The 16,286-nt window shown below is 47.5% G+C and overlaps 1 protein-coding gene and 1 non-coding gene across 2 annotated transcripts; both read right to left on the bottom strand.

The window, feature by feature from the left end:
• Positions 1-344: 344 nt before the first annotated feature.
• LOC123100094 (uncharacterized) lies at positions 345-1,784 on the bottom strand. The gene has a single exon (XM_044522078.1). The coding sequence runs from the start codon at positions 1,767-1,769 to the stop codon at positions 840-842; it is 930 nt and encodes a 309-aa protein (XP_044378013.1). The 5' UTR covers positions 1,770-1,784; the 3' UTR covers positions 345-839.
• An 8,792-nt stretch (positions 1,785-10,576) lies between these two features.
• TRNAR-CCU (transfer RNA arginine (anticodon CCU)) lies at positions 10,577-10,649 on the bottom strand. The gene has a single exon. It is a non-coding gene; the product is annotated as a tRNA-Arg (tRNA).
• Between the last annotated feature and the right edge of the window lie 5,637 nt (positions 10,650-16,286).

The raw sequence follows: 16,286 nt of genomic DNA, 5'->3' as shown, positions 1-16,286 counted from the left end.
TCTGTCCGTCAAGGAACCACGTCCAAGATCGTGGAAGATCCATCGTCGTCCCATGTTTCACCGCTCTCACTAGCAAGTTTTGGCCTCGCGCTTTATGGGAGTTTATCCTCTTGGCAATGGCGATGGCATATGATATGGGCATCTGATTCCAATCCATCGTGTCATCCGTCGTGTGGCACACTGCCGTTGCCGTTCGTTCCAGTTTCCCCGAGTTTATCCTGGCCTGGGGGCAGGGAGAGCCCCGCCCGGCGCACGCTTTTGGCACCCCTTTTCTCTCTTTGAATTTTCGACGAGCATCGGGATTGGTCCAGACGACGTGTAAAAGGGCCGAGAGATCGAAAAGCTTAAAAATGGAGATTTTACCATGCGTGTTCCCTTCCGAATCACAAACCGCTTCTACTATACACTCCCCTCTGCACTGATCTACAAAGTCTTATAGTATTTGTTTACAGAGGGAGTACTTTTTATTTCAAGGTTTTTGAACCGGCGATGCAGAAGAGAGAGACATCTTCACCCATGGTTCCGTCCGCTACAGTAAGTAAATTCAGCACCACGAGCGACCCGGCCCAACGGATCCCGGCGATCCGACGGCCGCGGTAAAACCACGTCGCACCCGTCCCATGTGCACCCACTCTGCCATGCCCGTGCGTGCCTCGCCAGAAAAGAAGGCGTGCCCATGGCCATGACCGAACTCTCCTAGCTGAGCTAGCTAGTGACTGACTAGTGAGCGAGGCAACGAGACGAGAGCTTCTTCTTCTTCTTCTTCCTTATGTACTTTGCACATAGTGTCTCCGACCAGGTCCCGACCATCACCGAGGAGACGACGCCACCGACGAAACTTATTCGACCAGGACGAGCGTGCCGGCCATGGACTCCTCCTCCCGCCGGAACCGGGTCTGCTTCGCGATGAACGCCTCCACGGTGCGCCGGAACTCCTCCGCGTCGTCCGAGCCGGCCCACCCGCGCGCCACGCCCACCTCCGCCACGTCCCGCGCCGTCACCGACGACCGCCGCCTGCGCCCGTTGTCCGACTCCGACCGCCGCATCAGCGGCAGCGGCTCCGGCGACGCCGACCGCCTCGAAAGCTCGCCGCGCCGGCCCATCTTCTCCGACCGCGTCCGCCTCGGCGCGCGGGCCTTGCTCACGGCGCGCGTCGTCACCGACACCACCGGCTTCACCACCTCCTCCTCCTCCTCCGGCACCGTCGCCATCGCCATCGCCATGGTTGACACCACCACCGCGGGCGCTTCACTTGCCTGCGTCGGCATCGGCGTCGGCGGCGGCGGAGTCGGGGCGGCGAACGAAGCGAAGCTGGCCGCGGGGGCCTGGCTCTGCTCCACACCGCCGCCGACAGAGGAGGTGGCGGAGGACGGCTCCACGCGCTCGCGCCTGGAGAGCGCGAGGAGGAGGAGCACGATGGCGTTGCCGAGGACGAACACGAATCGCGGGCTGAAGAGGAGCGAGCCGGCGACGCGCATCGCGGCGGCGGCCACGGACGGCGCGCGGGAGGAGGACCACGACAGGAGCGCCGCGAGGGCGATGAGCTCCCCGACCCTCAGCATCCGGAACAGGAGGCGAAGCCGCAGCGCTGCTCCGGTGGCGGCCATGGCGGACATGCGCGATGCTACTCCGGGTCCGGGGCGCGGCGAGAGCACGTGGCGGGGCACAGGTTTCTCGGGGGTTTGGCTCTGCTCTGGCTCTGGGTTTCTGAGCGTGGGAGGTTGAGCACTTGGCAGAGGCGAGGCGGGTGGTGGGCTTATATAGCCCATTTCCGGTGGCCTTTTGCGCTCGACGGGAATATATTTGTCATCTTGCCATTATCTATTCCAATTTTATTATTGCTCAACAGCCACAGTGCATTTTTTGTAAGGGGTTGCTGAATGGGCAATAGTGTTCTTTTCTAGTTGCTGGGGGAACTGGTGTTGGTTATGGAAATGCACATGATGCAGGCTTTTGTGATCGAACACAATTCGAGCATGGTGTTGTTACTGTTGCATGACAATGATTGGTGGCATCTGTACTCAACCGAATATTAGAACCACTCAAGTTATGCGTTGTTAATAGTTATTTTCTGTGTGGGGAATATTGGTACTAGTAGTTATCAAAGTCAAAAAAGACCCCAAATTCAATTGGTTATGGTAAAAAGTACATATAAGGGAATCCATCAATTTTCCACGATGAATTCACTACAAAAGAGGTTTTTACTAAATACATAATCTTGTTCCTTGTACAACGACTGACGAGTAAACCTTTTGTTGGATTTCTTCAATTTATCTGCAATCTCTGGGTGAGCGTTTGCAACGTGCCATTTTATTCTCTGGGAACCAAAACATGTTCCTATAAATATTCCAGTGTGTCAAATCGACCTTTGGGGGCTCTCTATTTTCTATTTTTGCATTATTTGCCCTTTTGGATTTAAAAGGTTCTAGTAACACATAAATGAAGTATCAAAATAGCATGACACAACTGCATGACAGACTAGTTTTGGTTACACCGCCAAAATATCAAGAGAACATTCTGAAATAATTATGTTGGTTATGGAAATGTACTTGAATGGAGCATATGGTGTTACTGTCGAATGACAATGATTGGTGGTATCAATACTCAACAGAACAGTAGAACCACCCAAATTTTATATCGGTGGTTCTTCTTCTTTTTGTGCGGAGAATAATGTACTACTTATTGAACTAAAAGAAGACTCGGAATTCAAAATCGTTATGGTAAAGTATACATAAGGGGATCTATTAATTTCCATGCTTTAGTTCACTACAAAAGAGGTGGTACGCAGATAATCTTGATCCTTGTACAACGATCAACGGATAACCTTTTCGATGGATTTCTTCGTTCATTGGTAACTTCCGGAACCAGATTTCCGACGTGCCATTTTATTCTCCGGAAACGAAAGCATGTTCCCATAAATATTCCAGTGTGTCAAATCGACATCTGGGGCCTTTTGATTGGCAGGATTCTATAACAAATAAATGAAAATAACTAAACAGTTGGACACAAGAACACGTTGCGTGCTAAAGGAATTTTGAATGTATAGACTACTGCATGACAAAAGTAGTTTTGGTTGTAACACCACAAAAAACTCGAAAGAACTTTCTAAAACAATTAGGACATCTATTGTGAAGCGGAGAACACCCTTTTCGAAATCAGACGAGCTCCATGCTAATCATCTCAGAAGAATAATATCCCCTTGTTCGGCATGCAAACCAGCATTATTCAAATTATATTGTGTAAATATCCTTGGGGCTTGGTGTTCACAGTGCTTGCTCACACGTTTTTAGCGCCAACACTATTTGAACCTACTACTAGCCTGGTTTCGAACAGATAACGTAATTTAATTTTAACGTTGAACATGAGCAACATGTAGCAATGAATTCTAGTGCATTACAATTCTCAAAGCATATATAGTACTAAGAGCAAGTACAATATGGTGACATAAGCAGGTTATAAGGTTATAATACATGCCACATAAGATTTATACCTAGATGGAGGAGAGGGGAGAGGGGAAAGAAGAGAAGCGGGCTATAAAACTTACAGCCAGATGTAGCATGTGTTCCAACACCCTTTGTGAGATAAAAAAAGTGGGCCATGTATTAATGGTGTAGTATACAAATATGACTTGTACTATTGTATAAGCAAGCTATTAGGTTAGCTATAAGTGACGTGAACACTTCATATAGCCGGATATGGACTGTACTATTAACCATGCTCTAAATAAAAGAAGCATCAAGGGCCTAAAGAAATTAAGAATGTAGAATATATGCACCACTGTGTGACAAAAAGTTGTTTTGGTTGAACCAGTGAGCACACAAAGGAACTTTCTGAAATAAGTAGGTGTTTGATGTTTGATGAGAGAAAACTAGAAAACGTGCAAATTCCAATAGAAATGCATCAATTTTTCCATGAAGTTTGATCTCACTTTAGAAAATACTACTAGCATGCAAAAGTAGTCGGCCTAAAGAATAAAAAGATGATCTCAAATCCAACCAATAAAGCAAGGTCTACGAAAAGAAAACATTTTCAACATAATAGAGTCCTCCCTCTTCGAATTAAATTGTGTAATAAATGCCCACTCAGGCTCAAGATGCCCGCTCACGCATAATCTTGCCTCCTGCACGGTTTGAACCTACTAGCCTGGTTTCGAATAGATAACATAATTTAACAAACATTTAGCAGCACGTCGCGAGAGGAGCAGGAGCTAGCGGCTTACCGGGGATCACGAGGCCGTCGGGGTGTTTGGTGCTCGGCGCCTGAGACATGTCATTGTTGGGAGCACCGGTGTTGGTTATGGAATTATGCCAAATAGAACAATAGAAATGCAGCATGGTGTTGTTACTGTTGCATGACAATGATTGGTGGCATCAATATTTAGGAGAATATTAGAACCACTCAAGTTATGCATTGTTTATAGTTATTTTTTGTGGGGGGGTATTGGTACTAGTTACAAAGTCAAAAATACCCAAAATTCAATTGTTTATGGTAAAAAGTACTCCCTCCGTAAACTAATATAAGAGTGTTTAGATTACTATTTTAGTAATCTAAACGCTTTTATATTAGTTTACAGAGGGGGTACATATAAGGGGATCTATCAAATTTTCCACGATGAATTCACTCAAAAGAGGTTTTACTGAATACATGATTTTGTTCCTTGTACAACGACTGGAGAGTAACCTTTTGTTGGATTTCTCCAATTTGCTGACAACTTCTGGATCCGGGTTTGCTACGTATCATTTTATTCTCCAAGAACCAACACATGTTCCAATAATATTCCAGTGTGTCAAATTGACCTTTGGTTTCCTTTTTCATTATTTTTCATTTTTGTGAATGGATTTAAAAGGTTCTAAATGAAGTAAAAAAAGATAGGCAGACACTACTGCATGACAAAGTAGTTTGGTTACACCATCGAAAAATCAAAAGAACATTCTAAAATAATTATGTTGGTTATGAAAATGTACGTACTTGAATAGAGCATATGATGTTACTGTCGGATGATAATGATTGATGGTATCAATACTCAATAGAACGATAGAACCTCCCAAATTTTATATTGGTGGTTCTTGTTTTTTGTGTGTGGGGAATAATGTACTACCTATTGAAGTAAAAGAAGACTCGGAATTCAAAATCATTATGGTAAAGTACACATAGGGATCTATTAATTTCCATGTTGTAACTCACTACAAAAGTGACGGTACGCACATAATCTTGATCCTTGTACAACGATCGACGGGTAACCTTTTGGATGGATTTTTTCGTTTGTTGATAACTTCTGGAACCAGATTTGCGACATGCTATTTTATTCCCCATGAACGAAAGCATGTTCCTATGAGTATTCGAGTGTGTCAAATCGGCCTTTGGGCCCTTTTGTTTTGCAGGATTCTGATAACACACATAAATGAAAATAACAAAATAGTTGGACATGAGAACACCTTGCGTGCTAAAGGAATTCAAAATGTATAGACTACTACATGCGAAGGTATTTTTGGTTGCGACACCACAAAAACTCTAAAGAAATTTCTGAAACAATTAGGGAATTTGTTGTAATGTTAGACTGAGCGGAGAATTCCCTTTCGAAAAATTGTGTGCAACATACTCGAGGGGGAACACAGTTTCTATGGTTTTTAATTCTACCAGCTCCATCCTAATCATCTCTAAAGAATGCTATCTCTCCTTTTTTTTCATACACAATACAGACACAGGCGGTCATACATGTGCACATATACTCACCTTATGAATGGACGCATGCATACCCTATCCATGTAAGCACCTCTGAGAGACTGAGCCGACACACATCTTGAGATTCAGGGAGTCACAACTAGCGTTATGTGGCACTCAAACCAGCATGATTCAAACTATACATCGTGTAAATATTCTCGGGGCTTGGGGCTCACAGTGCTTGCTCACACATTTTTTAGCGTCGGGATTGTTTGAAGCTACTACTAGCCTGGTTTCGAACAGATAGCGTAATTTAACGTTGAAGATGAGCAACAGGTAGCAATGAGGTACGCAGCCGAGGATCATGCGCCGAGGCGGGTAGGATCCTAGCGCATCGGAACTCTGGAAACATATATACGAAATTTAGAAGAAAAAACAGAATAGTTGGACATGACGACACGTTGCACCTAAAGAAACTCAGAGTGTACTGTAGAATATATGCACCTGTGCGTAACAAAAAGCAGTTTCGGTTGAACCAGGGAGAACGCAAAGGAACTTTCTCGGAGAAGTTGGTGCTTGTTGTTTAAGCAGAGAAAGGTAGAAAAGCATGCAAATTCGAATAGAAGTGCGGGCATTTTTCCATGAAGTTTGATCTCACTTTGGAAAATGGCACCCAAAGTAGTAGTCTACCTGAAGAATAAAAGGATGATCTCAAATCCAACAAATAAAGCGAGGTCAACAAAAATGTAATTCCCACAGAATCTCCTCCCTCTTGGAGTTAATTTGTCCAGTCGAGAGAGAGAGCTCGAAGATGCCTCGCCCCAGCATTTTAGCGGCTGCACTGTTTGAAGTTTCCAACAGATAACATAACATAATCCAACGACGAACACGTAGCGGGAGGCGCGGGAGCAGGAGCTGCTGTGCTCGCCGGGGATCACGAGGCTCGGCGCGCCGGGTTGCTTGGTGGGTGCGCGGCGGCACGACCCGGCATGGAGATTCGCGTGCGCGCGGGGCCGCCGATGCGGACCTCGATCACTTCAAAACTGCTCGCGACCGACGGATCCGCTTGGCCGCACGTCACTGTGCGGGCTCGGGCTCGCCCGGACGCATGGGTGGCCTCGGTCCGAACCCCGGGCCCGGCCGGCTAGCTTGCTGCCCAGGAGAAAACGACCGCGGCCATGGACGGACGCGCCGTTCCTCCTGGCCCTTTCCCCCCGGCCTCCTCTGCCTCCGCACATGCACCCCAGCCTCGAGCAAAGCGCTTCACTCCGATCGCCATCGCCATCGCCATCGCCATCGCGCCCCATGGACATCTCACCTCGTCTCGTGGCCGGTGTTCGGGACAAGGCCACCTGTCGATCGTGAGATGAGCACCTACTGACTGGCGTTTGCTTTGGGAGAACGGGCATGGTTTGCCACGAGCTGGTAGTACACTGTGGCGCGTCGTCGTGACGGACGGGGGCGGGCGTGCATGGACAGGGCCCGGCCCCGGTCGGAGGGTGGAGCGGCAGCGTCAACACGCACGCACGCACGCACGTATGGATGGATGGCAGTGGCGTCCGCTGTGCCAGCACTGTACGTGATCTCCATGTCGCTGCCATGCCATGCCATGCTCATGCACTGCACGCACGGTTGGTGCAAGCCTCCTTTGTTTTTGTCCCTGGCCCTGGCCCTGGATGTGGCTGGCTGCACGAGGAACCGGCGTGTGGCACTGTGCCCCTGGCGCCATGGACGGACGCCGGTCGGTCGGTCGACATGTCGGTCTCCGGCTGCACGTGGGCGGCCTCGTGGCTACTGAACCCTGCGTGCCCGCCATGGACGAGCTGTCCCACGCGCGTACGTCCACGGGTTTTCAGGCGAGCCCGGCGCCCCGGCGCGGCCAGATTCCCCAACAATGCCGAGCCCGGCCAGATTCCCCAACAATGTCTGTGTGTGCGTATCGCTCGCTGCCCCCTCTGCCACCGTGCGTGCGTGCGTGTCGCCGCTGGCCTGGCATGCCCCCCACCCCCACGTCCGGCGTCGTGATAATCTACTGATCGAATCCACGACCACGATACGATAAGAGCTTGCAGCGGGCGCATGCATGTGCCGCCGTGCGCCATGGCCGCTCGTCCGTCGCGTCGACGCGTCCCTCCCTCCCTCCTCCCTTCCTCCCTTTCCCCGCGCCCCTTTGCACGCAGTACAGGCCGGCCGAGCGCGGAGGCCAGGGCCGGCGCGCGCTTCGCGGAGATAGGCCGCGCGGCGAGGAGATCCACGACGGGACGCACACGTGTCCGTCCGCCTTTACGTACGTCGTTCCGTCGATCGAGCGGCCGACGAGACGCGACGCCGCGCGCACCGGTCGACCTCCGCGGCCGGCCGGACGATTCCCCGCCGGTCTACAGTCTAGCTAGGCCGGCAACGTGTAGCCACGAGCCGATCCCCTGGCCAAAAGGTAACGAGCTAATGGAGTAGCCAGCCAATGCGACGAACAAATTAAGCATAGCATTGGCTACGTGCGCGAGTGGCACCAAACCCAACTGGAGTAAGATCGCGTCCGCCGGTCGCCACGCTCACTCATTCACTCCACCAACAACCACGTACTACATGATGATCGATCGATCGTTCTCCGCTCCGGCCCATGTCAATCGCGTGTAGCTAGCCAGCGAGAGCACCAGCGTAAGTGTAGCCTAGCCACGAGACGAGCAAACCGAGAATTCCTTTGGGCTAGGCTTAGCTACGTCTACGTGCACGACTGTCACCACTCATGCACTCAACACACATGATCCGTCACCGGCCCACATATATCGCAGATATATACTACTCCCTCCGTTTCAAAATAATTGTCTTCCATTTGTCCAAAAATGGATGTACCTATATACTAAAACATGTCTACATACATCTACTGTACATTTTAACAAATGAAAGGCATGTATTTTGGAACGGAGGGAGTAGCTAGTTTAATTTTAAAGAATTTTGAGCAAATGATACTAGCTAGTAGTATAGCTAGCAAGTGCACCAAGGAGGCGGACGCGACGGACGAACTGAGCAATCCATGGCATAGCCTCGGCTACGTGCACGGCTTGCACTGAAACCAAAACGGCGTAAGATTAACTAGCCCCCATCTACCCCCGTCGACCCATCGCTGACAAGAACACACGTACCAAACACCTGACCCGCGGATCGATCGACCGACCGATCTCGATCGCGTATCAGCATCAGCATCGCAAACACGCGCGCACACACGCACACTTATCATTAGCTAGCGAGCTAGCCGCACGTCGCACGGAAAAGAAAGATCCTCGATCGATTGCACATGAGCTATGGCTCGATGATGATCACTCTTTCGATCGATCGACCGACCGATTCCTTTCTTTCTTTCAGCGCAATTTGCAACAACAAAAGGCGCACGGATCCGTCCGTCGATCTATCCAACAATTTTGATTGCGCCAAAAGCCTAAAGGCAAAGGCTAGCTTAGCTGGGCTGAAAGCTAGCCCGCGTAGACACGGTAGGGGACTGTTAAATATGCGCCGGGTCGTCTTCGTCTACCGCTCACCCATGTGCATGTGCCGGAGGAGGGTGCCGGTCTGCTGCTGGGCCTCCATAATGCGAGTTTCTTAATGCCATGGGATGCAAAGCGCTGGTTAATTAACCTAATACTCCCTTCGTAAACTAATATAAGAATGTTTAGAATACTAAAATAGTGATCTAAACACTCTTATATTAGTTTACAGAGGGAGTACTAGCCATTGTGGCGCCTCACACGCGCACTAGCTACTAGTAGTGATGGTAGTTTAATTAGTGGGTCTACATATGTTAACAAAAAGAGGGGATTTGGTGGGGGGACATGCACGGATGGTGGCGCCGCTTCGCCGCTCACCGCAGCCGGCCACCCCGGACAAGCGTGATTAAACTAAGGAACTACGGCCATGGGAGGGGCGGGTCGTGGCCGTCTTTCGTCGTGGCCACGGCTGCGTGGACTTGACTCGTGTGGTGTACGGCGCATGCAGATGCAGGCCGACGAAGGAGGAGGAGGAGAAGAAGCTCCGGATGTGCTAGTACGTGGCTCTGAATTTCAAAAGAAGGTGACGGCCGGACCGGACCGACGGACGGGCGGCAATGATTGACTATTCTGGGCCGATGGTGGTGCAATTAACGAGGTGACACTATTCTGATCGCGGTGCAATTAACGAGGCGATGCGTGTAGACCAGAGTCAGAGTAGCTCATGTCCTATGCATGCGATGGTGGCACGCTTCTCCGGTAGGCACCACAGCATCTCCGGTGCTCCAGTTAAGCTTCAGATTTTTCTCAAAAAGAAAAAAAAAGCAAGTTTCAGATTCTTATACTACTTCCTAGTACTCTCTCCGTTCCTGAATATGTAGAGATCTGAATGTATATAGATGCATTTTAGGGTGTGGATTCATTCATTTTGTTTCGTATGTAGTCGTATAGAAATCTCTACTAAGAATCATATTTAGGAACAGAGGGAGTAGTTCTCACGTGCGTCGCGGGGATGACTCAAACACAACTTTTTGCCTAGAGGTGGTGGTAGCGAGTTTGCAAGTTTTGCTCGCCATCTTTACTTTGGAAACAACATGAATTTTGTGTTATGATCACATACTTCGTCTAGTCTAAAAGGAAAAAAAAAGGTTCAAAAACAACTTTCACCTATGCGATGGTGGGACGCTTCTTCGTAGGCACAGCATCTCCTGTGCCCCAGTTAAGTTTCAGATTCTTACTGCTTTTCGAGGCAGTGTCCAGTTTTGACACGAACTCTGCACAAAGTTAGTGAGCATAATAGCCTGCAAGTTTTGCTCAACATTTTTCACTTTGGAAACATAAATGATTTTTGTGTTATATGATGACCCTACTTCGTCTAAACGAAAAAAAAAACAAAAAAGAATTTAATTTGGAAAGAAATTACTGGAAGTAAACGCGCCAGGTAGGGGTCGAACCTACGACTTTCTGCTTAGGAAACAGACGCTCTATCCACTGAGCTACAGGCGCTTTACGGTGCAAATTTCAAATTAACTCAACCTGTCCGCATGATACGACTTCCATCAAGGAGACACAGAGTCTTTTTTTTTTCTTTTGCAAATACAATAAAAACTTGGTCAGAGTTACAAACGAATATATAAAGACACACACATCATCCCAGACGAAAGTTCATTTTTTTCAACTGTATATTCCAAATGAAAGTTACAGACGAAGAAAAAACACAGACGTAAAATTCCACAACATATTCCAACCCACCACCTTTTTATTTCACCTTTATTAAGCGCAGCAGCCGAATCCGCAAACACTCGGCAACTCACATCCAATTGTGCACCTGTCTGCCTGCGTGCCGAGAAATTCAACGGGGAAACCGTGTTAAGAAACGGATATGTGCCCCTTGTTCCCGAATAAGAATCCGATGCCTCACTAATTCTCCCACTTCCCTTGCTTCCCCAGCTTTACTCAACCCCACTTGCCCACCAAAGCTTCTTTTTCTGAATAATGCCCTCGATCTTATCGTCATAATTCCCCGTCCGAACCGAAAAAATTCCTTCCGGTTCATGTGCCGCCTTGTCGTCGTCGCCTCCACGGAAATCCTCCGCCCGCGATTCCATGTTCCTGAGATGCCGCCATTGCGTGTCCGAACACCGTCGACAGCGATCAGGGTGTGACTAAGGCCCTGTTTTTATTTTCGAGGAACCGGAGGAACGCCGCGTTTTCTTTAGAAGAAACTAAAGAAAAAGAGTTTTTTGTAAAAAGAAAAAGGAATACAAAAAGCAGAGTTAACCGGTTAATTAGAAGAAAAAAGTGATAAACAGACTAGGGCCTAGTTTAGGACACGGGAAAAAATAATTTCCTGGTCATATTGTGCATGAACAAATATCCATGAGTTTCTTTTTTTAGGTGCCAACCACAGCCATTTTTCTTTAGAGACGCTCGTGCATCCTGGTCTCAACACGTCACCGGTACAAATCGTCTTTTCACTAGCATTGTAGATTAGGACTATGATCTACTACTTGCAGTACCATGAGTAGAGGAGATTTAAAGGTGCTTTCTCTAGAAGGTTAGGGAAAGGGTCAGGGGGGAGAGCTACTAGCAAAATACCTTTGCTTTAGTCCTGGTCATCCATACCATACCACACCAAACTGATTAGTGATATTTCTTATTCTTACTGCTAGTGCATCTTTGGAGGAGTTGATCCATCGCAACCCCATCATTGCGGGGATTAGCGGCGATGATGATGGTTTAGGCTCTTTTTAGACATGTTCATGGCAAATGTTTTCCGGGGTAGGGCCCTGGCTCGCTGGTCTGGCGCCTCCAAGTCAGCACCGGATGACAAAGCGAAGGCAACCGCGAGAGAAAATGGGCGGCATCATGACTACCAAGTTGGTTAAAGCCTAAGCTCCATCACCCAAAGGAACATCATTGCTTCAACTCCCCTCACTGACACTGATGGCGGTTTTGATTTCTTTGTGTTAGTATAATGTAATGTGGGTTGGGGTGCTAGCTTTGCTAGGGTTAGGGCTTGTTCGTGCACATGGGTTATGGCTAAAATGTTAGCGGCAATGTCCAAGTCATGGGCCTCACCTGCTTCCTTGTGGTTCCGGCAGGCTGAAAAGAGAGACTGACTGAAATGGAGTAAATAGCATAAAGCTACTAGTTTACAGGTTAGGGTTCCAAAAAAACTACCACTTTTTAATTTTCTCAGAAAGCTACCAAACGCGCGGTCCGCTGTTTAAAAAAACCCAAACCCGCGGTGACTAGCGATTTAACCGTTTTTCTGACGTCCTGGGCCCATCCGTCAGCCCACGTGGCCACGCGCGCTCACGGCGCGGCAGTTCACGGCCGTTAGCCGACGCGGTCCGGTCGGAACCAAAGTAGGCTGTCGGGTTTCTTGTTCTCTCACTCCCCTCCTCTCCCCCTCCTCTTCCCCGCAGTGACCTAGTGGGCGATGGCGGCGGCGCAGCCAAATCTCGTCGGCGGCGAGCGATTCAGCCAAGGCGGCACTGGCGAGGAGGGCGGTGGACCCTCAGAGGTGGACAAATGGCTAGGCAGCTCGAGCTTCCCGGCGCAGCGGTCGCAGCAGCCATCACCGCCCGCGGCTCATGTGGATCCGGCGAGCTCAGATCTGGAAGTCCGCGCGGCCAGGGCAGTGGCGAAGCACATCCACGCTGATCCAGCAGGTGGCCACCATTGGGCTTCATCCTTTGGTGGAGTGAGGTAAGCACTGCTCAATGTTTCTGGGTGCTTTAGTTCAAATTAGAAGAAAGTGCTACTGTATTTATGGGTCAATTTAATCCTACAGCTTAGATGATGCGATTTGGGACTTGAGGCTACATTTGCAAGGAATAGATAATATGGAGAAAAAGTATTCGGTGTCCTGAGATATCAGTTATCTGACCATATTAGCATTGGTTGAGTTGGAGGGCTATGGAATGGATGCATTTCTAACTTATGTAAAGGAAGATGGAAAGGGGCTGGAGGGTGTGGAGGCCCTGGATAGTGAGGAGGCATTAGAGGAAATGCTTGACTTATTTGTTGATAATAAGGTACTGAACATCAGTGTCAGAAAAGCTACTGATCCAAGCCCAGCAGATGAGGAACAGATCCCCATTGATCATGTTGGTGAACCTGTTGTTTACAGAGTTTCACAAGAAGGTGTTCTGTACCCTGCCCCTGATGATCCCTACATAAACACACAGCAAAGCAGCAATTTTAACAAGGGGGAAAAAGTTGTGGAAGAAGAAGATGTAGAAGAAGCAGCAGATGAAGAAGAAGAAGAAGTACCAGAGGAAGAAGATGAAGTTGAAGATGGCAAATCATCTTCAGATTTTGAGTTCTTTAGGGGTGATTACAGAGGGGAGAAAATTTCTTACAAAGCTTGGTGTAGGGGTGAAGATGAGACTGGCACTGATACTGCAGAGCACTTCTGTGCAGCTAACTCAGAACCTTCTGAGTTTTGGGAGGAAGAACCAGTTGTTTCTGAAGATGAACAAGTAGAGGATCCTGGCATAAGTGATCCTAGTACTGTAACTACAAATGCAGCCAAAAAGCTTAAGCCAGTTAGAAAACCTGGCCCAACTAGCAAGTCTCACAGTCAGCCTGAGCACATCAAGTTTGAAGATTATGTCCCTGAAGCTGATGAGTACTGTTTTCCAGGTGATTTTGGCATAAGTGATGAAGATGATGCACCAAGGCTGCCATCTGGAAGGAAGAGTAGGAAGAAGCAGAAGAAGGAGAGGATATGGTATGATCCATCAAGGCCTGATGCACATGAGCAGTTTGCAATGCATTTGTGCTTTGAAAATGTAGTTGAGTTCAGAGAAGCACTTAGAAATTTCATGTGAGGACTCTTAGGAATTTTGAGTATCACAGAAATGAACCAACTAGGGTTATTGCTTGGTGCTCTGAGAGAAAACATGGACGTCAGTTTTACATAGTTGCCTTCAAGATAGCTCATGAGGCAACTTTCAGTATCAAGAAGATGAACCTGGATCACACTTGTGGAGCAAGTGGAGAGAACACAAAGGTGACAGTCAATTGGGTTGCTAAGGTTTGTGAGGATACAGTCAGATCCAACCCTGGAGCTGGTGTTGACACAATTATGTCATACACAAAGAAGAAGTTTGGTGTGCATGTGCCTAAAAGCTTGGCATATAGGGCAAGGAAGCAAGCAGTTGAGGTTGTGCAAGGAGATCACAAACTCTAGTATCACAGAATAAGGGACTACCTGCAGTGTGTGCTAGATACTAACCCTGGCAGTAGGTGCATAGTAACAACACATGAGGACCCACTTAACCCAGCTCCTACCCCAAGGTTTCACTATATGTTTTACTGCTTGTTTGCATGCAAGGAGGGTTTTCTGAATGGATGCAGGCCATTTATAGGTAAGTATTCAAAAATTTATATGTTTTTTAAACATTGATGTACTTAGGCACTCATGTTATCATGTTAGCAGGTCTGGATGGTTGCTTCATCAAGCTAAGCACTGGTCAGCAGATATTGGCAGCTACAGGGAGGGATGGCAACAATAACATCTTCCCAATAGCTTTTGGTGTTGTTGGTAAGGAAGAGACAGACAGTTGGACATGGTTTCTCACACAGTTGAGAACAGTCATTGGAACTGGCAATAAGTTTGGCAAATACACAATTATGTCTGACAGGCAGAAGGTATTGTTCTCAACCTAGTCTTTACATTTGCCTTTACGTTTGCAATGAGTAAAATGTTATTCAGTAGATGAGTAACACTTAAGATTACCTTATATTGAACAGGGATTGTTGAATGCAATAGATGATGTATTCCCTGACTCTCCACAAAGGTTTTGTCTTAGACATATTTATGCCAATTTTCAGTCAGCTAGTTTCAGAGGAGAGGAACTTAAGAAACATTTAGATCAGGCTGCCTATTCCTTTACCAAACATGGACATGATTTAGGCATGGAGAATTTGAAAAAAGAAAGTTTAGAAGCTTGGAAGTGGTTGTCCCAGATACCAGACCATACCTGGGCTAGGTATAAAATGGACACTGTGTGCAAAACTGACCTGGTAGTAAACAACCTTAGTGAGGTTTTCAATAGAATGATATTGGATGTTAGGAACAAGCCAATCAGGACTATGTTAGAGGGCATAAGAACAAAGCTAATGATTAAGTTTCAGAAGATCAGAGAGAAGACAGAGGGATGCAGATGGGAAATCACACCTACTTATTCAGAGATTTTAGAAGAGGGTAAGAAGTGGGCTAAATATTGTGAAGCATACATGGCAGGGCCAGGGATATGGCAGGTCACAAGTAGCTCAGAAAACACATATTGTGTTAATTTGAACAATGAGACCTGTGACTGTAGGAGGTGGGACATGACAGCTATCCCATGCAGTCATGCCATTGCTGCAATGCAGAAAGTGAAGATACACCCTGAAGACTATGTTTCTGCTTTCTTCAAGAAACCCATGTATTGTGAAACATATAAGCACATAATATTCCCTGTGCCAGGTCCTGACCATTGGCCTCATACAAATGGGCATGATATTTCTCCCCCTGTTTTTAGAGAAAAGAAAGGTAAGAAACAAACTGCCAGGAGGAAAGGCCTGTTTGAGGTGCCAGCTAAAAAAGACACTTCTAGGATTGGTACAGTCACATGCAGCAACTGCAAGATGCAAGGGCACAGGATCAACAATTGTGGTGTCCCATTGAAACCTAAGTTCCAAATGAGGCTGAACAAGCATCAGGTATGTCCATTGATTCCATGGTTACTTACATTGTATTGCATTGTTACATTCATTTCATTTGTAGGAAAATACTTTTAACTAATATTGTTGTGTAGGAAAATAGAACAAACTACTCTGAGGCTGGATCTTCAATGGTTGCAAGTGCACAAAGGCCACCAAGGGTACCTGCTGCCTCTGCACCTGCACCAACTCCTCCTCCAGTAACAAATGAGTCAACACAGACAGCTTCTAGGTCAAGGAAGAGGGCAGCACCAGCTACATCAACAGCAGCACCACCTCTCAAGAAGAGCAGGACCAATACATCTTGTGCAACAGTAGTAGCACCTGCCAAGAAGAAGAACACAACTATTCCTATCAATGGATCAAGGTCTCTCCAGCAAAGAACACCGGGTCATCAAGGTCTTCTCCAGCAAAGAACACCAG

The sequence above is a fragment of the Triticum aestivum genome, chromosome 1B (assembly GCF_018294505.1).
Source record: "Triticum aestivum cultivar Chinese Spring chromosome 1B, IWGSC CS RefSeq v2.1, whole genome shotgun sequence".
Taxonomy (NCBI): domain Eukaryota; kingdom Viridiplantae; phylum Streptophyta; class Magnoliopsida; order Poales; family Poaceae; genus Triticum; species Triticum aestivum.
The sequence above is the reverse complement of the archived record's forward strand: the minus strand, read 5'-3'. Positions and strand labels throughout refer to the sequence as shown.

Coding starts and splice junctions, on each gene's coding strand:
- LOC123100094 (XM_044522078.1), bottom strand. CDS start 1,769: ATGGGCTATATAAGCCCACCACCCGCCTCGCCTCTGCCAAGTGCTCAA.